We start from the raw sequence: 24,007 nt of genomic DNA, 5'->3' as shown, positions 1-24,007 counted from the left end.
CTGGTGGTGGCGCTTGAGGACTGGAGTTGGCCGCCCCTGTCTTAGTGGCACCAATTCGGAGTGTTGTGAAACAGTCTGCATATGACTGGGGCTGAAACCTTGCCTAGCAAGGTGAAAACATATTTTGTGTTCACACGGCCAGTATCCCATTAGCAGCATTTAAGCTATGACAGCGATGTCTTGAGAACGTGACACCAGATCATGCAGTGTGTGTCACAAGTGAGTCTGTAGGGAGACAGCGTTAACCCACTAAATGCCTCATTTCCCAGCTATGTACTGCACCTCAATGAGTTACTGACTCCTCTGGCTGCGCACCTTATTGCTCCTTTCCATCTGATTGTGCTAAACTGAGCAGTTATACCAATGTGTGACACAATGTATCACAATGTATCACAACCCCCAAAAGTGCTTCATGGTTGCGCTTCATGCAGCCGTCACTGGGGCATCATTCTGTCAACGTATTTTTCGTCTGCAGAACAAGATCCAACGGGAGAGAAAGGAAATAACATATTCTGAAAATGACCTGATTCTTGGGGAGGAACAGGCAGATATAGGGATTTGTTTGAGATCACACAGTGCTAGTGATCGAATCTTCTGTATTTAAGAAGAACATATTACAACACGGAGTGTGCCTCACGTTCATCCATACACAGGTATCCGAGTATTCACCCATAAAAGCCCCACTTTAACAGCACCCACAAAGAAGAGTCAAATAGAAAAACTTTGCAACCTGCAAAAAGTCCAGTAATAAGACAGCGACTTCAAGTTAAGCTCGAAGAAGAATCTCGGAGGAGCAGGGTCCCTTCAGGGAGCAGCAGCCGAAGCTCCTTATTAAACCCACGTGTACAGAACCTCCTCTCCCCTGACTCAGCCCGGGCAATTTTATTAGGGAGAATATAGAAAATGATAGATTTCCATGGACACGCCAAGGAGTTTCCCTGATAAAGTGTTGGGTAGTAACAGCATCCAGACACATGGATGGACCTTTCGCCGTGTGGGCTCTGCCTCAGAAGATAGACTGCATAGTAACCCCACTAGACGTTGGTCCATCCATGGAGGACAAGTCTTTAATGTTCACCTCGGAGCCTGAGAGGTGCTTGCTGCTCTTCGCCCGCCTGGACAGCAGACCCCTCGCCCGCCTGAAACACAACCTCATGTCCTCCTTGAAGGACGGGGTGTAGAGTCCATAGACAAGAGGGTCAGTGCAGGTGTGCAGTAGGCCAAAGAGGAACAGGCTGTGGTGGATGTACTCGGGTGTCTGGTGGATGATCTGTGGCTGGAACCAGTACCATAGCCCCAGCAGGTAATAAGGAGTCCAGCAGACCACAAAGGAAACCACAATTGCCAGCGTCATCTTCATTGTTTTCAGCCTGGCTTTGGAGATGAGGTCATTCTTACTTCTCGCAAGTTCTATAACAACACAACATATATATATATATATAGTGTTACTCAGTCATATTAAATCTCTGTAAATTCTACAGGACGATTCTGTTACAGAGAAGGAAATTAAATCAGCAGCGGCCCAAACACAGGGAAAAGAGGCCAAATGTTTATTATTTTACTGGATGGTGTGCAAATGAAATAAAAACCACATTTGGGGGTTTTACTACAGCGCGCTGCTGTCTTTTCTTTTCTCGTCCAGCTACCCGCCTATCTGAACAAGATCCTCACCCCTACCGCACGCAGAACTTATCACCTGAGATCTGACTCCAAACAACTCTTCACGGTCCCACGGTTCAAAGTATCTGCCCGCTCCTCCTCCTGTTACCGTGCACCCCACAACTGGAACAGTCTACCAGAGACCCTCACAGCCGCCACCAGGCTAAGTGCTTTCAAAACTAAAGCTGTCTCATTTTAATCTGGTCTGTAACGGTTACATACGCCTATAATATATATTATCTCTTACTGTGCATGCAATATCTTTATATACAATGTATAACCCTGTTAATGTAATGTAACCATGTATTGTCACCTCTGTGCCCAGGACGTGAAAACGAGAGATAACTCTGTGTATCACTTCCTGGTAACACCTCTTTATAAAGAAATAAATGGGGTGGCGTATTCAGAGTGGGGTCCCCTGCTGTAATATGCACACACCATTTACTGCCCTTATTTTCTCTTGGGGGGGCTTTTAATGGTAATCGGGAACGTAAGAATCAGAAAACATTGTTTAATGAAATATTATTATGGAGCGGCAGAAGATATGCATTCCAAGATGAATAGTAATTAACTAATTTATTGCAGTCCAGAGGAGCCAAACGAGATCCAATGACTTCCAGAGACCAACCTGGTTGGGTTTTCTCCCCTTCTGGTTGTGACATTAAAACAACTATAAATGTAACCGTGGGATCACACACAGAATTGGAAGGAATCGGACCCTGTGGCCATTTTGTGTTGCCCGTTGGATAAACCTGCCAGACGACTGGGAACTCGGGTTTTTGCTGATCAGCTCTGGGGTGACCCCTCGGTTCAGGTAAGCAAATCGTATCATGAGCAGCTAGATTGTAAGCTCCCCGGGGCAGGAATTGTCTGATTTAAATTTTTTGTTGTACTGCTGGTATTATAATTCCCTTCTGTAAAGCGCAGAGCACACTGTGAGCGCTATATAAATAATGATATACTATCATACATGATAAGGCCCCTCTTACGCGTCACATCACGGACTGATTTCTGGGTGGGTTTCTGCTCACCCACTGTCTGTTTTCTTGGTGAAAATGTTGAACGGTGTAAAATATTCTTTTTTTTGAACGTATTACTGGGAATTTGCTGCGTTATAACCCACTCCTGAATTACTCAGGGTTGTTTATTAAAGACTTTCAGATAAAGCAGGGTTCCTCAACTCCAGCCCCCCCCCCCCAAATGTCAGGTTTTCAGAATATCCCTGCTTCAGCACAGGTGGCTCTGTCGACCACTGAGCCACTGATTGAGCCACTTGTGCTGAAGCAGGCTTTTGGATTGAGCCACCTGTGCCGAAGCAGGCTTTTCGACTGAGCCACTGATTGAGTCATCTGTGCTGAAGCAGGCATATCCTGAAAACCTGACCTGTTGGGTGGGGGGGGGGGAGGATGGGGTTAAGGACTGGAGTTGAGAGCCCCTGGGTTACAGAGCTAGAGGGGAAAAAACAGCCCCGGATTTACCGGACACACAGAAACTTCCTTTCCTCCAGTTATGCTAATTTTTTTTAATACAATACTCCCCGTGACCGATTTTCCATTAACCCCTCGAGTACACGATGGGTCTGCAACGCGTTGCGGGACAAGGCGTGGCATTTCAAACCTTTAACCCCTTGGCTACCCTCACGCCTGCGACTCATCGCTCAGCCGCGCAGCGGGTGCGAGCTCCCTGGGAGAGAGCCTCCGGTGTTCGTGGCTAGCTATATATAAGGTGCGTGCGCTGCCCCCGAGCGCGCCATTTATAAAGTTCTGTCGCTAGCCCAATTAGCACATTATTTGTGCAGCACACAGGCCGGTTCGCTGAAGCAGAGAGAGCCCTGAGATTGGGGAAGTTACTGCTCCCTGCGTGGATGTGACAGCGCGTGGGATAATGGGAGAGGTTTCGTATGCTCCGTATTCACGGCCCCGCAGCGCTGATATTAAGGCAATGAGGCGTTCATAATAACGGCGAGGCTTAGTGCGAGTTACTGAAGCGTGCTGTACTACGCAGGCACTTATTATAAGACAGGGGCCCGTGGAGTCACAGATAAGGGTCGCACGAGAGCAGGGCCGCCACCGGAAAACATGGTGCCCAGGACAAATGAAAGGAGCAGCCCCCACACCCCCAATCCATTGTACCCCCCCCCAATCCATAGCGCCCCCCCAATCCATAGCGCACAACTATTACTTAACTGTGTTCTTCTTATTGTAATACGGAAAAAAAAAACATTACAATGCAATCTGTTTATTTTAATATTTTAAACAAAAGACAAAGATACCCAATGCTACATCCTATGTGACAAAAGGCCTGGGGGGGTTCAGTATGGGCCTGGGTGGGGTGACTGACCTTGACTGGGTGGTGCTTCCATGCCTCGCTTCCCCCCATGCCCCCTATCCCCATGGCTGCTGCCCGGGGTGAGAGGTAGGCTCGGGGTGCGGGAGGTAGGCTGGGGGGGTCGAGATTGGGGGGACCTGGGTTGGCGGGCACACCACGGCACTTCCCCTCCGTCCCACGTTGGGAGCGGGGGGGAGCGGGTCCACGTGGCTGCTGCTGCTCGGGGAAGGAGGAACAAGCCTGGACGCCCTGCGCATGTGCGCTGAGACATCTGCTGGCCCGCCGGCATTTTTTCCCTCTGACACTTTTTTTTTTAACACTGGCACGGGCGTGCAGGGGGCCGGGGACGCCCCCCCCGGCAGAGCTAGAGGGAGAAAGTGATCGCCAGTACACACAAAGGGCAGTATAGAGTCGGGGTGCTCAACTCCAGTCCTCAAGCCCCCGTCAACAGGACCGGTTTTCAGGATATGCCTGCTTCTGCACAGGTGGCTCAATCAGCCCCTGCTTCTGCAAAGGTGGCTCAATAATTCCCTGCTGCAGCACAGGTTGCTTAATCAGAGGCTCGGTCTTTGAGCCACCTCTGCTGAAGCTAGGATATCCTGAAAACCTGACCTGTTTGCGGGAGGGGGCTTGAGGACTGGAGTTGAGCACCCCGGGTGTAGAAAACAACAGCCGATACCGCCAATGTGAATATGCCCACTGAACCCGGCGCATTTCCAGCGCGGTATATAAACCCGGTTAAAGCGCCAGAGAGGGGATCGCAATACGGTTGGAAGAACGAGGAAGGTGTTTGGAGAGGGGGTTTTCCCCGTGCTAGTAAATGGCGCCACTCACCGTTCTTGTGGTTCATCTGCTTGCTGATTTCCCACAGGATGCGGGTGTAGCACACGATCATAACGCCCAGCGGCGTGACGAACAGCGTGCAGAAGGTGAACATGTTGTACACCGTCTCCTGCCAGCGCTCTGTAAAGCTCCCGTGCGTGGCGCACTGCGTGAAGTTGGCGGCGGGAACCGTGCGCAGACGGAAGAGGAAAAGCTGCGGGAGTGGGGAGGCGAGAAAGTCACAAACTGCGTCACACAGGGTCGCCAGGCGGCGTCTCCAAAAGTACTGGGCACAGTGGGGAAAAGTGCGACGTGCTCGACACACACACACACACCCCACTCTCACCTCTCACTACTCCATGGTGTTTCCTCTTCTCCTTGGCCCCACCCCCAGGCTCCTGACACCTCCTCCAATCAGGATGGAGGAAGCTGCTTGGCCCCCTAGCCACAGCCCTGCTCTATCCCTGCTCTGGGAAATCCCACGGCCCCCCAAGCCGGTCAGGTCACTATGTCCAGAGAGGTAAAACCGCTATACATGTACATGTCCAGAGAGGTAATACCGGTATACACATACACACCCAGAGAGGTAATACCGGTATACACATACACGCCCAGAGAGGTAATACCGGTATACACATACACGCCCAGAGAGGTAATACCGCTATACACATACACGCCCAGAGAGGTAATACCGGTATACACATACACGCCCAGAGAGGTAATACCGGGTATACACGTACACGCCCAGAGAAGTAATACCGGTATACACATACACACCCAGAGAGGTAATACCGGTATACACATACACGCCCAGAGAGGTAATACCGGTATACACATACACACCCAGAGAGGTAATACCGGTATACACATAAACGCCCAGAGAGGTAATACCGGTATACACGTACACACCCAGAGAGGTAATACCGGTATACACATACATGTCCAGAGAGGTAATACCGGTATACACATACACGCCCAGAGAGGTAATACCGATATACACATACACGCCCAGAGAGGTAATACTGGTATACACATACAAGTACACAGAAACAGGATGACTAGTCGCTCTCCTAGTAGTAGTAGGAGATAAAAACCTCGGTGCTTAGGGAGTATATAACAAATAAACACTTGGACAAGTGACTAAAGGTCACTGAAAGCCCTAATAACAGCACTCAAAGTCACCATATATAAGTCAATACATGGTGGGGATGGATCCCCACCATGTATAGACTTATATATGGTGACTTTGAGTGCTGTTATTAGGGCTTTCAGTGACCTTTAGTCACTTGCCCAAGTGTTTATACACATACAAGTACAGAGAGGTAATACCGGTATACACATACACGCCCAGAGAGGTAATACCGGTATACACATACACGCCCAGAGAGGTAATACCGGTATACACATACACGCCCAGAGAGGTAATACCGGTATACACATACACGCCCAGACAGGTAATACCGGTATACACATACACGCCCAGAGAGGTAATACCGGTATACACATACACGCCCAGAGAGGTAATACCGGTATACACATACACGCCCAGAGAGGTAATACCGGTATACACATACACGCCCAGAGGAGTAATACCGGTATACACATACACGCCCAGAGAGGTAATACCGGTATACACATACACGCCCAGAGAGGTAATACCGGTATACACATACACACCCAGAGAGGTAATACCGGAATACACATACACACCCAGAGAGGTAATACCGGTATACACATACACACCCAGAGAGGTAATACCGGTATACACATACACACCCAGAGAGGTAATACCGCTATACACATACACACCCAGAGAAGTAATACCGGTATACACATACACGCCCAGAGAGGTAATACCGGTATACACATACACGCCCAGAGAGGTAATACAGGTATACACATACACGCCCAGAGAAGTAATACCGGTATACATATACACTCCCAGAGAGGTAATACCGGTATACATATACACACCCAGAGAGGTAATACCGGTATACACATACACCCCCAGAGAGGTAATACCGGTATACACATACACACCCAGAGAGGTAATACCGCTATACACATACACACCCAGAGAAGTAATACCGGTATACACATACACGCCCAGAGAGGTAATACCGGTATACACATACACGCCCAGTGAGGTGATACAGGTATACACATACACGCCCAGAGAAGTAATACCGGTATACACATACACGCCCAGAGAGGTAATACCGGTATACACATACACGCCCAGAGAGGTAATACCGGTATACACATACACGCCCAGAGAGGTAATACCGGTATACACATACACACCCAGAGAGGTAATACCGTAATACACATACACACCCAGAGAGGTAATACCGGTATACACATACACACCCAGAGAGGTAATACCGGTATACACATACACGCCCAGAGAGGTAATACCGGTATACACATACACGCCCAGAGAGGTAATATCGGTATACACATACACGCCCAGAGAGGTAATACCGGTATACACATACACGCCCAGAGAGGTAATACCGGTATACAGATACACGCCCAGAGAGGTAATACCGGTATACACATACACGCCCAGAGGGGTAATATCGGTATACACATACACGCCCAGAGAGGTAATACCGGTATACACATACACGCCCAGAGAGGTAATACCGGTATACACATACACGCCCAGAGAGGTAATACCGGTATACACATACACGCCCAGAGGGGTAATACCAGATACATACATGCAACCCTAGCTTCACACCCAAATCTACAACATCCTGCCACAATTCTCGTAAGAAACAAACAAAACAATTAAAAGCTTTTTGCTTAACAAAAATGGAGCAGTTTGTTGATTTTTGGATATTTATTAAGGTGAGCAAAGTGCCGGAGAAGGAGGTGCAGGTGATGCGGATGGCTTCTAGCTCTCCCGGGTCATCAACCAGACTGCAACATGTTTCATTTTATAAAGACCGTACCACGACTATACACGGACCTTGGGGTTGACTTTGTTCAAGCAGAGGTCTGGGAAGGCCCCTTCCCCACATGACAAATGTAGGCCGAAGCCTTTAAATAACCCCACAGTCTGATCTGTACGAGCGCTGCAGGAGGACCCTGACCGAATACGTTCCACTTGTTTACAGCTCCACATACAAAGCACTCAGGAAAAGATTGGTTAAGAGAAACGGTCAGAGAACTAACCTTAAGGACACACATTGCACTTCAGATGTTGCATGCCTGAGGGCCTTCCCTCTATATAAAGCTCAAAAGTAGCATATTAAAATGAAAAGGAGTACTTCAGCGTTAGGTGAGACCTTTTCTATTTGGACCAATAATTGATATTATAAGACGAGCTTTGGAGAGTTCTCTTTCTTCCTCAGGTCAAGCAACGCTCGTCTTATAGTATCAATTGTTAGTCCAAATAAAAAAGGTATCACTTAATACTGAAGTACTCCTTTATGCCTCGTCCGTAGTGCAAGATATGGAGTAAGCTACAGAGCCCGTGCTACAAATAAACGTGTGTATTCCAAAGTGTCACAGTAGACGAGGACTTCTAACACCATTTATATTTAAGGGATCAGTCACAGGGCAAAGCACAGTAAGTGAAAAAAAAGGAGGTTTATTTTGGAAAAACCCTCGGAAACACGCAAGAATACAAAATACAAAATATACACACTTACAGGGGTCTGGGGGAAGAAATCTACCTTTCCTAGGAGCAGGGACCCACTTCAAATGGGTTTCCCCTGTCCGCTTCTCTCTCCAGGTTATCAAAGTGCTGCACACAGCAGCCCCCCTGAAATGTATCTCCACACTCCTTCCCAGAGAGGGACTTCGGCAAACTCCCTCTGAAGGATAACTCAGATGGTCCTCTCCCTCTGAGGGATAACCTAATGCACTGTCCAGCAGCATCCCTTTTATACCCCTTGGTGACTATTGAACAAAGGCAGCCAGCCAAGAGAAAACAGTGCCTGGGGCTCAGACCTGATAACTGACTCATTTAACTAACCCCCTACCTTTGTTCTGATCCATTTCTATGGAGAGCTTCAACTGAGTGAATTACTTAGTCTTTCTTCCTAGAAATGACAGTAACAGTGGAATATCTCATTTACTTTCTTGCATGTTAATTCCATCACCACACAATACCAACTACTGTATCTAATCGGGGAGGAACTGCTAACACATGTATAAATGCAGACAGAAGGTAATTATGTAAAAGACAGGACTTAGCATTACACACAGCTAGCACAAATCCCATCAAAGAACAATGTTGATTGGGGAAAGGATTGTCCCAGGGAAGACAGAGTACATGCTTTGAAATGCATTCTTACAGACATGGTGCATAATACATTCCCTGTTCTCCCTTTGATATTAAATTATATTTGGCTGAAATAAGCCTTACATAGCTGGCCAAGTTACATGGATGTATGGGTAAATAGCTGGGATTTCTCCCCACTAGGTCACCCAGCGACCCCTACCATTACACAAAACGCATGGCCATAGTGAGCGCGAGCTTGCACGTGAGATACAAGGATACCAAAAGCAGAGGAGACAAACCTGTTTGCTGGTGTCGTGGGGGTGGGGGTGGGGGATATGGGGGAGAGGGGTTCAGATACACAATGTTGTGACAAGATGTGTCGAGCTGCATCAACTGCAGCGAGGGGGCAGAGTTATGACGTTGGGGTCAGAGTTTAGGACAGTCTCGGGGGTTTCCTGTCTGCGTGAGATTTCCATCATGCCGCATGGAGCTGAGCCCTCGTGGGACTCCTGCAGATTGCGTGAGTAGTGACAGCAAGACGGTCCATATTTTGCAACCTTGATATGCACCCCCACCCCCAAATGTTGCTAAGTGGGACTCGGCGCTGAAGCCCCCTGGAGTCAGGCGCGAGACGTACCTGTGGTGTCGCCAGGAGAAGGCTGCCTATCCAGGCGGTCCACAGCATGACACGGTTGCGCTGTCCAGCGCTGGTGAAGCTGAAGGGATACAGAATGGCCCAGTGCCGGTCCAGGCTGATCACCACCAGCACCAGGGAGGCGGAGTACATGGCAAACAGCTTGCCGAAGTTGAGGACTTTGCAAGGCAGCTCCCCCGCATACCACTGGACCGTCACGTTCCACAGGGCGTCCAGTGGCATCACCAGGAAGGTGACCAGCAGGTCGGCCGCGGACAAGCTGAGGATGAGGACGCGCAGGTGGGACTTGCATCGCTTCCCGCTGATGCTGCAGAGCACGGCGGTGTTACTGCACGATGCCACCAGAAAGAAGCAGCAGGTGATGCCCACGCGGACCTTGGCAGCCACTGTGAATGTGGGCTCAGTCCAGGGGCCCGGGAAACCCTGTGCCGAGACGTTGGTGTCTGGTGGAGCCAGAAACCGGTGGGTTTGGTTCAGAGAAGGGAGCTGCGCAGCCATGGCCTGAAAGGAATATACTGAGTGAGCTTTATATCTGACATATAGTTTGTAATATTACAGTGTAACGTCAAAGAATTGTTTTTGAATGATTAAATGTGACGTCCATAGTGGTAAAATATCCATTATCCTGCAGTGCCCTCCCCTGCTACCCTCCTGCAGTGCCCTCTCCTGCTACCCTCCTGCAGTGCCCTCCCCTGCTACCCTCCTGCAGTGCCCTCCCCTGCTACCCTCCTGCAGTGCCCTCCCCTGCTACCCTCCTGCAGTGCCCTCCCCTGCTACCCTCCTGCAGTGCCCTCCCCTGCTACCCTCCTGCAGTGCCCTCCCCTGCTACCCTCCTGCAGTGCCCTCCCCTGCTACCCTCCTGCAGTGCCCTCCCCTGCTACCCCCCTGCAGTGCCCTCCCCTGCTACCCTCCTGCAGTGCCCTCCCCTGCTACCCTCCTGCAGTGCCCTCCCCTGCTACCCTCCTGCAGTGCCCTCCCCTGCTACCCTCCTGCAGTGCCCTCCCCTGCTACCCTCCTGCAGTGCCCTCCCCTGCTACCCTCCTGCAGTGCCCTCCCCTGCTACCCTCCTGCAGTGCCCTCCCCTGCTACCCTCCTGCAGTGCCCTCCCCTGCTACCCTCCTGCAGTGCCCTCCCCTGCTACCCTCCTGCAGTGCCCACCCCTGCTACCCTCCTGCAGTGCCCTCCCCTGCTACCCTCCTGCAGTGCCCTCCCCTGCTACCCTCCTGCAGTGCCCTCCCCTGCTACCCTCCTGCAGTGCCCTCCCCTGCTACCCTCCTGCAGTGCCCTCCCCTGCTTCCCTCCTGCAGTGCCCTCCCCTGCTACCCTCCTGCAGTGCCCTCCCCTGCTTCCCTCCTGCAGTGCCCTCCCCTGCTACCCTCCTGCAGTGCCCTTCCCTGCTTCCCTCCTGCAGTGCCCTCCCCTGCTACCCTCCTTCAGTGCCCTCCCCTGCTACTCTCCTGCAGTGCCCTCCCCTGCTACCCACCTGCAGTGCCCTCCCCTGCTTCCCTCCTGCAGTGCCCTTCCCTGCTACCCTCCTGCAGTGCCCTCCCCTGCTACCCTCCTGCAGTGCCCTCCCCTGCTTCCCTCCTGCAGTGCCCTCCCCTGCTATCCTCCTGTAGTGCCCTCCCCTATTACTCTCCTGCAGTGCCCTCCCCTGCTATCCTCCTGTAGTGCCCTCCCCTATTACTCTCCTGCAGTGCCCTCCCCTGCTTCCCTCCTGCAGTGCCCTCCCCTGCTAATCTCCTGCAGTGCCCACCCCTGCTACCCCCCTGCAGTGCCCACCCCTGCTACCCCCCTGCAGTGCCCTCCCCTGCTACCCTCCTGCAGTGCCCTCCCCTGCTATCCTCCTGTAGTGCCCTCCCCTATTACTCTCCTGCAGTGCCCACCCCTGCTACCCCCCTGCAGTGCCCTCCCCTGCTATCCTCCTGTAGTGCCCTCCCCTATTACTCTCCTGCAGTGCCCACCCCAGCTACCGTTCTGCGGTTCCCTCCCCTGCTACCCTCCTGCAGTGCCCTCCCCTGCTACTCTCCTGCAGTGCCCTCCCCTGCTACCCTCCTGCAGTGCCCTCCCCTGCTACCCCCCTGCAGTGCCCACCCCAGCTACCGTTCTGCGGTGCTCTCTGTCCTCCCCTGGTGCCCTCACCTGGTGCCCTCTGCCCTCCCCTGGTGCTCTCTGGCCTCCCCATGTGCCATCTGCCCTCCCCTGGTGTCCTCCCCTGGTGCCCTCTGCCCTCCCCTGGTGCCCCCACTGGTGCCCTCTGCCCTCCCCTGGCGCCCTCTGCCCATCTCTGGTACCCGCCCCCTCTGATCCCCCTAAGACAAGCAGCCTGGATCATGAATCTTTTATTAAACATATCTGAAATAATGAAGCAATAAAGTAAGATATGGTGTTGCAGGGCTGAGTGCTTTCACTTCTCAGCATCCCCTCACCAGTAGGACTGCACCTTTAACCCATTCACTGTCATGGAGTCTTGCAGCATGTGACAGTACAACGCATTGCTGACCTCTCAGGCAGTGAAAAGGTTAAGGCTGCTTAGATAAGCTTCAACTGATAAAAACCTGTGTTTCCTCTCACAATATCCCAGAGTTCTGCGCTCCGGGCCTGTGACGTGGGCTCTTCTCAAATGGATCATCAGCACGGCACCTCCAGTAAGCTCTGCAAGGAACAGAGACGAACCATAGGTAACCTAACTCCTGAGTGCCTGATTATACTATCGTTACATCCGGGGAAAACTCCTGTTTGTCCATCAGAATGTATCACAACCCACAACCAAGCTCCACTTCACCATGATCAATACAGACGTTGGTACGTTCAACATATCAACGTATCAGTGACCCAAACGGCGTCCATTTTATATCCCCAAACACCGCCGCAGCTTTCTGTATTTGGTTTGGTTACAGAGTCGGCAAAACGTACACTGCTTCGGCATTTAATGAAGGCGTTTCTACGCTGATAGTTTATTTTCTTGGTTATTGTGCATTTTCATGAAGATTTACCTACGTGTGACTGATTATAATATATTATATTATTATATTATAGTTTCAGATCTGTGCCGTCTTTTTCTTGCGAAATGTTTACCTGTAAATGTGTTATATCAAAGGTGTAATTCCCAATAGTGAAAACCTGTCACTTTTTAAGCATTCGACAGTGATTCTAACCTTTCCTCTTATGAACAAAACTACTCGTAATGTTTCATTTTTTTTTTTAAGGAAATAATCCTTTTTTCTGCCAAACGATGATTAATGTACAATGAATTTAATTCCCTTTCTCAAAAAAAACAAAAAATTTTGGTCAGATTGCGCCTTTAAATCCAGCGTCGCTGTTTGGAAGTGATCGTTCAGATCTTGTTTTCTATATAAACTTCATAGATGAGTAAAATAAAATATTCTGTGCGATATGAAAAGATTGAGAATGTGCAGATGTGGTCAGCAGCACGAGCGACTTGCTCCTGTAACTCTCCTCTAGTCAGTGAGCGGCTCAGCAGCACGAGCGACTTTCTCCTGTAACTCTCCTCTAGTCAGCGAGCGGCTCAGCAGCACGAGCGGCTTTCTCCTGTAACTCACCTCTAGTCAGCGAGCGGCTCAGCAGCACGAGCGGCTTTCTCCTGTAACTCACCTCTAGTCAGCGAGCGGCTCAGCAGCACGAGCGACTTTCTCCTGTAACTCTCTTCTAGTCAGCGAGCGGCTCAGCAGCACGAGCGGCTTTCTCCTGTAACTCACCTCTAGTCAGCGAGCGGCTCAGCAGCATGAGCGGCTTTCTCCTGTAACTCTCCTCTAGTCAGCGAGCGGCTCAGCAGCACGAGCGGCTTTCTCCTGTAACTCACCTCTAGTAAGTGAGCGGCTCAGCAGCACGAGCGGCTTTCTCCTGTAACTCTCCTCTAGTCAGCGAGCGGCTCAGCAGCACGAGCGGCTTTCTCCTGTAACTCACCTCTAGTCAGCGAGCGGCTCAGCAGCACGAGCGGCTTTCTCCTGTAACTCACCTCTAGTCAGTGAGCGGCTCAGCAGCACGAGCGGCTTTCTCCTGTAACTCTCCTGTAGTCAGCGAGCGGCTCAGCAGCACGAGCGACTTTCTCCTGTAACTCACCTCTAGTCAGTGAGCGGCTCAGCAGCACGAGCGGCTTTCTCCTGTAACTCTCCTGTAGTCAGCGAGCGGCTCAGCAGCACGAGCGACTTTCTCCTGTAACTCACCTCTAGTCAGCGAGCGGCTCAGCAGCACGAGCGACTTTCTCCTGTAACTCTCCTCTAGTCAGTGAGCGGCTCAGCAGCACGAGCGGCTTTCTCCTGTAACTCTCCTCTAGTCAGCGAGCGGCTCAGCAGCACGAGCGACTTTCTCCTGTAAGGCTAAGGCCCCGCTCCCAGAGTCAGCGCACCCGCACTGCTGACAGGCGGTGCGCTGAGATACACAGACCGCGATATGCGGTCTGTAGGGAGCGGGAGCCGGAGCGGGAGGTGGGCGGGTGGTGGGCGGTTTGACAGGGAGGGGGGGCGTGGCTTGAGCGGAGGGACCCGCTACTCTCCCCCCCCTCCCTCCTCGGGCTGGAGCTGGAGCTTCGGTAAGTATTAAACACACACACACGCAGGCACTCATACATACATACACACACACACACACACACACACACACAGGCAGGCACTCACGCACTCATACACACACACGCGTGCACACACAGGCAGGCACTCACGCACTCATACACACACACACACATACACACAGACAGAGGCAGGCACTCACGCACTCGGGCACACACATACACACACAGACAGGCACGCACACACACAGACACACACACAGAGAAAGGCACTCACCTGCTTTCACTCCACACTCCTCCCCGCTCCCCGAAGCCTCTCCTCCTCCCGAAGCCTCCCCTTCCCATTGGCTCACAGCCACACACGTCACGCGTCAAAGCTAGAAAACACCATTCTCTGGTGTCTCCAGCGGCTGACGCGCGACAGCGTGTAGTCAGCTGTGCCGCCAGTGGGGACCGGGACCGGCTCGCGAGGATTCCCCTGCTGGTGGGGAACTCGCTACATTGCCGCCCACGCCAACGAGCGCAGCGGGACCGAGGCCTAACTCACCTGTAGTCAGTGAGCGGCTCAGCAGCACGAGCGGCTTTCTCCTGTAACTCACCTCTAGTCAGCGAGCGGCTCAGCAGCACGAGCGGCTTTCTCCTGTAACTCACCTCTAGTCAGTGAGCGGCTCAGCAGCACGAGCGGCTTTCTCCTGTAACTCACCTGTAGTCAGTGAGCGGCTCAGCAGCACGAGCGGCTTTCTCCTGTAACTCTCCTCTAGTCAGCGAGCGGCTCAGCAGCACGAGCGACTTTCTCCTGTAACTCTCCCCTAGTCAGCGAGCGGCTCAGCAGCACGAGCGACTTTCTCCTGTAACTCTCCTGTAGTCAGTGAGCGGCTCAGCAGCACGAGCGGCTTTCTCCTGTAACTCTCCTCTAGTCAGCGAGCGGCTCAGCAGCACGAGCGGCTTTCTCCTGTAACTCACCTCTAGTCAGCGAGCGGCTCAGCAGCACGAGCGGCTTTCTCCTGTAACTCTCCTCTAGTCAGCGAGCGGCTCAGCAGCACGAGCGGCTTTCTCCTGTAACTCTCCTCTAGTCAGTGAGCGGCTCAGCAGCACGAGCGACTTTCTCCTGTAACTCACCTGTAGTCAGTGAGCGGCTCAGCAGCACGAGCGGCTTTCTCCTGTAACTCACCTCTAGTCAGCGAGCGGCTCAGCAGCACGAGCGGCTTTCTCCTGTAACTCACCTCTAGTCAGCGAGCGGCTCAGCAGCACGAGCGGCTTTCTCCTGTAACTCACCTCTAGTCAGTGAGCGGCTCAGCAGCACGAGTGGCTTTCTCCTGTAACTCACCTCTAGTCAGCGAGCGGCTCAGCAGCACGAGCGGCTTTCTCCTGTAACTCTCCTCTAGTCAGCGAGCGGCTCAGCAGCACGAGCGGCTTTCTCCTGTAACTCTCCTCTAGTCAGCGAGCGGCTCAGCAGCACGAGTGGCTTTCTCCTGTAACTCACCTCTAGTCAGCGAGCGGCTCAGCAGCACGAGCGGCTTTCTCCTGTAACTCTCCTGTAGTCAGCGAGCGGCTCAGCAGCACGAGCGGCTTTCTCCTGTAACTCTCCTGTAGTCAGCGAGCGGCTCAGCAGCACGAGCGGCTTTCTCCTGTAACTCACCTGTAGTCAGTGAGCGGCTCAGCAGCACGAGCGGCTTTCTCCTGTAACTCTCCTCTAGTCAGTGAGCGGCTCAGCAGCACGAGCGACTTTCTCCTGTAACTCTCCTCTAGTCAGCGAGCGGCTCAGCAGCACGAGCGGCTTTCTCCTGTAACTCTCCTCTAGTCAGTGAGCGGCTCAGCAGCACGAGCGACTTTCTCCTGTAATTCACCTCTAGTCAGCGAGCGGCTCAGCAGCACGAGCGGCTTTCTCCTGTAACTCACCTGTAGTCAGCGAGCGGCTCAGCAGCACGAGCGGCTTTCTCCTGTAACTCACCTCTAGTCAGCGAGCGGCTCAGCAGCACGAGCGACTTTCTCCTGTAACTCTCCTGTAGTCAGCGAGCGGCTCAGCAGCACGAGCGGCTTTCTCCTGTAACTCACCTCTAGTCAGTGAGCGGCTCAGCAGCACGAGCGGCTTTCTCCTGTAACTCACCTCTAGTCAGTGAGCGGCTCAGCAGCACGAGCGGCTTTCTCCTGTAACTCACCTGTAGTCAGTGAGCGGCTCAGCAGCACGAGCGGCTTTCTCCTGTAACTCTCCTCTAGTCAGCGAGCGGCTCAGCAGCACGAGCGGCTTTCTCCTGTAACTCACCTGTAGTCAGTGAGCGGCTCAGCAGCACGAGCGGCTTTCTCCTGTAACTCACCTCTAGTCAGCGAGCGGCTCAGCAGCACGAGCGGCTTTCTCCTGTAACTCACCTGTAGTCAGTGAGCGGCTTTCTCCTGTAACTCTCCTCTAGTCAGCGAGCGGCTCAGCAGCACGAGCGGCTTTCTCCTGTAACTCTCCTGTAGTCAGCGAGCGGCTCAGCAGCACGAGCGGCTTTCTCCTGTAACTCACCTCTAGTCAGCGAGCGGCTCAGGAGCACGAGCGACTTTCTCCTGTAACTCACCTGTAGTCAGCGAGCGGCTCAGCAGCACGAGCGGCTTTCTCCTGTAACTCTCCTCTAGTCAGCGAGCGGCTCAGCAGCACGAGCGGCTTTCTCCTGTAACTCACCTCTTGTCAGCGAGCGGCTCAGCAGCACGAGCGACTTTCTCCTGTAACTCACCTCTAGTCAGCGAGCGGCTCAGCAGCACGAGCTGCTTTCTCCTGTAACTCACCTGTAGTCAGCGAGCGGCTCAGCAGCACGAGCGACTTTCTCCTGTAACTCACCTCTAGTCAGCGAGCGGCTCAGCAGCACGAGCGGCTTTCTCCTGTAACTCACCTCTAGTCAGCGAGCGGCTCAGCAGCATGAGCGGCTTTCTCCTGTAACTCACCTCTAGTCAGCGAGCGGCTCAGCAGCACGAGCGGCTTTCTCCTGTAACTCTCCTGTAGTCAGCGAGCGGCTCAGCAGCACGAGCGGCTTTCTCCTGTAACTCTCCTCTTGTCAGCGAGTGGCTCAGCAGCACGAGCGGCTTTCTCCTGTAACTCTCCTCTAGTCAGTGAGCGGCTCAGCAGCACGAGCGGCTTTCTCCTGTAACTCTCCTCTAGTCAGCGAGCGGCTCAGCAGCGCGAGCGACTTTCTCCTGTAACTCACCTGTAGTAAGCGAGCGGCTCAGCAGCACGAGCGGCTTTCTCCTGTAACTCACCTCTAGTCAGTGAGCGGCTCAGCAGCACGAGCGACTTTCTCCTGTAACTCTCCTGTAGTCAGCGAGCGGCTCAGCAGCACGAGCGGCTTTCTCCTGTAACTCACCTCTAGTCAGCGAGCGGCTCAGCAGCACGAGCGGCTTTCTCCTGTAACTCTCCTCTAGTCAGCGAGCGGCTCAGCAGCACGAGCGGCTTTCTCCTGTAACTCACCTGTAGTCAGCGAGCGGCTCAGCAGCACGAGCGACTTTCTCCTGTAACTCACCTCTAGTCAGTGAGCGGCTCAGCAGCACGAGCGACTTTCTCCTGTAACTCTCCTCTAGTCAGCGAGCGGCTCAGCAGGAGAAACACTTAGTTTTCTTCAATTAAATAGAAGTAGCCACTTCAAGTTCAAAGACCAGGAGATGGGCCACCCTTCCCGTCCTGCTCCCTACGTCTCTGCTGTGGGTATCTGCTTGCTGTGCAGCTGCCTTCACTTTACATCTGACTCTCTAAGGCTGCGCTTATAGAGACGGCCAAGACGGCCCACTTAAGAGAGTCTCCCCAATATGCTTCAACTTCACTGCTCCTGTCCACTAAGCCAGCATAGACAGGGTTAACATCCTCAAGGAACAATAGGCACCACTTCAAAGACCAGTAGGTGGCCACCTTCTCATCTCCCCTGTATCTCTGCTGCGGGGGTGTCTGCCGTGCAGCTGACCACGCCGACTCAGGTGTTTTCTCTGAGAGTCAGCGTTGAAGTGTCTGCTCTTCACTGGAACATATTGTCGTTGTGATTTGCAGTCGCAGTTTCCAGCTGCTCTGCGGCTTTGCGATGCTGCAGGGATTCTGCACACAGGCTCCTCATTATTTCAGTCGCCCTGTCAGGGGCATCCGCCTGAGTATTGGGGATGTTTCAGAATCCCACTTCATAACCGAGGGTGTTATTTCCTAACTTGCGGACATCAGTAGGATCAGAAAATCAGCGCACAGTTTCACTGGACAGAGGCATAATCACATCATATGAGGGGGCCGTTTTGACACATATGTGCCCATCAGAATCGTTTTTTCTATTATGTTGATTGAGGAATATTAAAAAATAAATAAATATATAACCAGCCAGTAAATACACAGCAAAATCCTACAAAACAATTAGGAAGGGAGCTGGACCAGTAAGACTGGACGTTTCCTGTGGTTCTACAACAAAACCCATAAATAGTAGTGTACCCCCCCCCCCCCGCCCCCCTGTGTGATGAGCTCACACTGACCTATGGCAAGTTTTTCTGCAATGTATTTTGGACATGTGACTGTGATGGATATGATAGCAGCCAGTGATAACGGCTGTGGAAGAGGAGGGACTATGAGCAGGGGTTCCACCTTCTACTGAAGGGTAACCCAGAGATAACATTTTTTATTGGCAGTGTTTTCCGGCATCCTCCGGACATCCTCCCCGAAATCTTCCCCTGCATCTCCTGTCAACATGTCTGCCATGACAACGGGAACGCGATGTGACGTCACGTCGTTATGCGCCGTCATGTTGCCATGACAAAGGGGGTGCCTTATGGGGGGAGTTGCAGGGGGAGATGCCGGAGGATGCCAGAGGAAAGACACCAACAAGAGAGCATTCTACCTTCCATTTACCCCGGGGGCTACTGGGGCCATCAGCACAAGTGAAGCTGAAAATTGAGGGACAATGGTGCATGTTCTCTTGGATAGTGGATCACAGGTATCCATTATTTTTAAACCCTGGTACAATCGGTACCTAAAACATCTGCCGTTGCAACCACTGGAGGGTTTGGTCATTTTGGACCTCAGTGACCCTTATCTAGGGAATGTAGTGGTGTAGCTCGAGTTTCCAAAGAAGGTAACTTGAGGAGAAGGACCATTGACAGTGTTGGTCCTCATATGCCCTGAAGTCCACAGCAAAGAGGAAACTGGCGCCATAATTGGCATAAATGCTAATATTTTTGAACAACCACCAAAATGGTCCCAGACCATCGGGGGGAAACGATTGTGGCCGCACAATGACCACCCATCTCTTGTGTTTGATGGCATACCAGCGGATGGAGAAAAAAGAAAGGGCTCAGATTTAAGGGCACTTGGGGGATGTCACGTGGGCAGGACCCAACCCAGTGTAAGTGCCCCCCAACAGTGTACAGAGGATAACTGAAAACGTGACACTCCGGTGAAATAAAGAAGCGACCATTTGCCATAATCGATAGTCCACCCCATGGAGGATACCCTGGAGGGCTACTGGTAAAGGCCGGGGTTCTGTCCATACAGACAATATTAATGGACACACTAGGAGTAGAAGAAATGAGACTGCCCATGATATGTGGATATGTAGAGGTACGGTGGTGGCTCACCTGTATAGTGCCGACGTGATGGGCCCCGCCCGGACAAGAAAATAGAAAATAGATTGACCCGGCTACGTTCAATTTTAGAGACAGTCCTGCTCCGGAACACTGGAAGAAACGGCTGCAAGAGAAGATGGCTCGTGGGCCTGAGGCTTTGTCCACTCGAGAATGGGATGTGGGAAAAAGCCCATGGAGTGGAACACCAGATCCGCCTTCATGATGCTTGCCCTTTTAGGGTAAGGTCACGGAGACTGGCCCCGGCTGATGTGGAAGATGGGAGACGACATCTCCAGGAATTGATGGGGGAGATGGAATAATCTCCAAATTCCGGAGCCCATACGCATCACCCATAGTGATGGCCCGGAAGAAAAATGGGCTGGCAAGAATGTGCATTGATTAATAATAATAATTGTTGTTTGTTCTTGTATAGCGCTGCTAGTTTTAGGTAGCGCTTTACAGAGACATTTTGCAGACAAGTCCCTGCCCCGTGGAGCTTACATTCTATGTTTTGGTGCTTAAGGCACAAGGAGATAAAGTGACTTGCCCAAGGTCACAAGGAGTCGACACCGGGAATTGAACCAGGCTCCCCTGCTTCACACTCCGTGCCAGTCCGTGTCGTTACTCACTGAGCCGCTCCCTTCTCCCTACTTATCACACACTGAACAAAAGGACCACTCCGGATCAATGTACGATACAGCGTATAGAGAATGCATTGGATTGCCTCACCGGGAGGAAATGGTTTTCGATCTCAGACCTCTGCAGCGGATATTACCAGATCCCAATGTGCAAGCAAGATAGGGAAAAGAACGCTTTTATATGTCCGTTGGGCAGTTCAAGTACATGCCCCAAGGAGGGTCAGAGGCCCCAGCTACTTTCCAAAGACTAATCGAACGCAGTGCAGGGGAAATGAACCTATTAGAAGTTGTTGTGGGGAGGACATCCGGACCGGCTACAGTGATGGTTCATCGGTCAGTGGCAGCGCCTTCAGCCCCCGAGGATCCTGAGGCGGCCAGGATGGACCTCAAGGGCACTTCTCCTTGAGTTGGCATACTCCAATTAGCACACCAGAGATGGTATAACTTGGGTTTGTTGAACACAGCAGGATACATTAAGGGTCACTTCCATGAAGGCAAGTACCCAGGGCTTGAGGCCCGGAGCACCCCGTCAGCGCACACCGAACCCCCTAGCAGGGCAAGGCCTCAGCCTAGTCCTCTTTAGGAGAGGCCCACTGCTGCATCCTCATACTCTGAAGGACAGCCCAGAACAACTCCCAGAATACACCTACTCTAACTCTAGAAGGAACCCCCCTCCTACCTTGGGGAGTGGCTTGTAAGCCGGCCGACCTAGTCATAGACCCCCCTTACAGTAGCAGGCTAATCCTGAACTTTATTGCTAAGACCAGTACACCGACCCTGCAGGACTTACTCCCAACACTGCCCACTCGTTACTTGGACTTACCGTGATAGAGGTGGCAGTGAATCAGTAGTCCAAGAGGACTTGGCCACATACCTAATAGTATTTAGGAAGACCTTAGAGGAACAAGATCGGCCTGATGAAGGTATTCGGCAGACAGCCTTTGGTGCAGCAGAAGGGCAGCTAAAGGGTGTGAACCGTTTGCTGCCGTTTGACGATGTTTGATGATGTTAAATCTTCTCTATTTCAATCTGAAACTCACCAGCCTTTGGTGGGACACATTGTGTCTGAAATAGGAGTGGCTACCGACCCCTCTAAATTAGAGGCCATTGCACCCCGGCATAAGCCCCAAAAAAGTGACAGAATTGTGATTTTTTTCTGGGGTTCTGCGGATATTACAGATGGTTCGTGAATAATTTCTCAGCTATAGTAGAGCTGTTGACGCAATTAATGAAAGGTTTCAGTAATGAATTATAATTTATTGAAAGGTATTCTCTTCTTTATTCTAAGATACAATTGGTATTAAAGTACCTCCATGAGAAAATAGATCTTAGATTCCGATTTGTATGATTATAAAGACTATTTTTTTAAATATATATATATATATATGTGAAAACAGAGTCAAGATCCATCTCAGGGGACCGTGATTGAATAATTTGGCTGCAAAGACATTATTTTCTATTAAATTAAACACCAAACCATCTCTTTCATTAGCCCCTGAAACGGCACATTTCTCAGTAGAGCTATGGTTAGACTCCCTGGAGAAAGTCTGGAAGATGTCTGTTAAGGTTACAATACTTAAAAAAATGGATCGCTATTAACCTCTTCACAGCCCGAAGGACCATTGTTTGACATGTTATATTATTTTACGACGTGTTTTCAGCCACTCAGGCTGTGAAAGGGTTCAAATATAAACCCCTGTTACTTTCCAGAGATTTCCTTTGAAAAAAATGCAATACCTGTTTAATGGACATGAAATATACCTTTTATTAGCATGATATGAGGGGAAATCAGCCAATTGTCACACTACAGAAAAATGACATCTGAAAGCCGGTATCACTGTAATTCTGCAACTTACAAGGCAGAGGCAGGAATTACAGTATAAAGCATAAAATAGCATGATAACCCCATTGCAAACCCCTGTGATAACAACACATATATAGCATGTTACTGTGCATGCTATTAAGTTGATCTGCATGTTATTATACCGCTCTGCGTGTTATCATATCTATCTGCATGCTATTATACCGCCCTGCATGTTATACCGGTCTGCATGTTACTATATTGCTCTGCGTGTTATTATATCGCTCTGCATGTTATATCGCTCTCCGTGTTATTATACCGCTCTGCGTGTTATACTGCTCTGCATGTTACTATATTGCTCTGCGTGTTATTAGACCGCTCTGCATGTTATACCGCTCTGCGTGTTATTATACCGCTCTGCGTGTTATACTGCTCTGCATGTTACTATATTGCTCTGCATGTTATTATACCGCTCTGCATGTTATACCGCTCTGCGTGTTATTATACCGCTCTGCATGTTATACTGCTCTCCGTTTTATTATACCGCTCGGTGTGTTATACCACTTTGCATGTTACTATATTGCTCTGCGTGTTATTATACTGCTCTGCATGTTACTATATTGCTCTGCGTGTTATTATACTGCTCTGCATGTTATATCGCTCTCCGTGTTATTATACCGCTCTGCGTGTTATACTGCTCTGCATGTTACTATATTGCTCTGCGTGTTATTATACTGCTCTGCATGTTATACCGCTCTGCGTGTTATTATACCGCTCTGCGTGTTATTATACCGCTCGGCATGTCATTATACCGCTCTGCGTGTTACACCACTCTGCGTGTCATTATACCGCTCTGCGTGTTATACCACTTTGCGTGTCATTATACCGCTCTGCGTGTTATACTGCTCTGCGTGTCATTATACCGCTCTGCGTGTTATACCGCTCTGCGTGTCATTATACCATTCTGCGTGTTATACCGCTATGCGTGTTATTATATTACAATGGATGACATCTCTGTGCATGTTAATATATCACTCTGTATGTAATTATTTTATCCTGCCTGTTGTGCGGCTCTGCGTGTTATTACGCTGCTGAGCGCTGTACTATATGCTCTGCAATACATTGCAATCGCCTCTGGCACTGAAGCGGTTAAACTGCGAATTACAGACCTTCACCAGGTAACACTGGATATCACACCTGCTAAATTGAATTATTGTTGCACTTACCAAATCCTGCTGGACATCGCTGCCCCCTTCCTCCTCATGTCCTGCTGGTGACATGCGCTGAAGTTGGTCCCTCTGCCCGGTTCTGCGTCCTCGCAGTCTCCCTGCTCAGCCCGCTCTCTCCCTGGTGATGTTACAGAGCCGCTCAGAGCTGAGCAGGGAGTGTTATGGGAGGGGGGGGGGGGGGGGGCAGAGCGTTGTGTCTGTGTAACAGAAGCTCCGTTCAGAGAAGAACTGCTGCTCCTAGCACAGTGCGGGACCACGAACGTCCCCAGCTCTGCCACTCACATCTCTGCAGCCATTTCCATACTGACGTAACATACAGAGTACACCAACACTGAATCCCTGCCCCGAAGAGCTGACACTCCAAATTCCCTGAGGCACAAGAAGACCAGGCTTATGTATCAGTCGGCCAGCGGTCCGGTTTGCCGGGAGACTATGATAACCCCCAAACTGGCTTTTCCAAGGTCACAAGGAAATGGCTGTTGGGCCATGTTTACTAACTGGTGCTACTCCCTGTTTCCTATTCACCGGAAGGTGTCTTCTCTTGACGA

At 51.2% G+C, this 24,007-nt stretch overlaps 1 protein-coding gene across 2 annotated transcripts; it reads right to left on the bottom strand.

The window, feature by feature from the left end:
- Positions 1 to 23,627, bottom strand: LOC142468784 (gonadotropin-releasing hormone II receptor-like). Of its 2 annotated transcripts, none has more exons than XM_075575328.1 (5): positions 23,457 to 23,627; positions 12,260 to 12,356; positions 9,684 to 10,202; positions 4,822 to 5,023; positions 1 to 1,410 (listed from the first exon to the last, which is right to left on the bottom strand). In XM_075575328.1, exons 3-5 carry the CDS (start codon positions 10,197 to 10,199, stop codon positions 1,007 to 1,009), a joined length of 1,122 nt encoding a protein of 373 aa, XP_075431443.1. In that variant the 5' UTR covers positions 10,200 to 10,202; positions 12,260 to 12,356; positions 23,457 to 23,627; the 3' UTR covers positions 1 to 1,006. The 2 variants fall into 2 exon arrangements, with proteins under 2 accessions (XP_075431443.1, XP_075431442.1); XM_075575327.1 differs by having other exon boundaries at positions 12,276 to 12,356.
- Between the last annotated feature and the right edge of the window lie 380 nt (positions 23,628 to 24,007).

This window comes from Ascaphus truei, chromosome 18 (genome assembly GCF_040206685.1).
Source record: "Ascaphus truei isolate aAscTru1 chromosome 18, aAscTru1.hap1, whole genome shotgun sequence".
Classification (NCBI taxonomy): domain Eukaryota; kingdom Metazoa; phylum Chordata; class Amphibia; order Anura; family Ascaphidae; genus Ascaphus; species Ascaphus truei.
This window is presented reverse-complemented; position numbering and strand designations above follow the sequence as displayed.

Bases quoted from the DNA above. Each gene is read 5' to 3' on its own strand.
- LOC142468784 (XM_075575328.1), bottom strand. From the start codon at position 10,199: ATGGCTGCGCAGCTCCCTTCTCTGAACCAAACCCACCGGTTTCTGGCT. The intron at 5,024-9,683 runs GTACGTCTCGCG...CCACTCCCGCAG, and splicing joins TTCTCCTGGCGACACCACAG to CTTTTCCTCTTCCGTCTGCG. The intron at 1,411-4,821 runs GTGAGTGGCGCC...GTGTTGTTATAG, and splicing joins GCAGATGAACCACAAGAACG to AACTTGCGAGAAGTAAGAAT.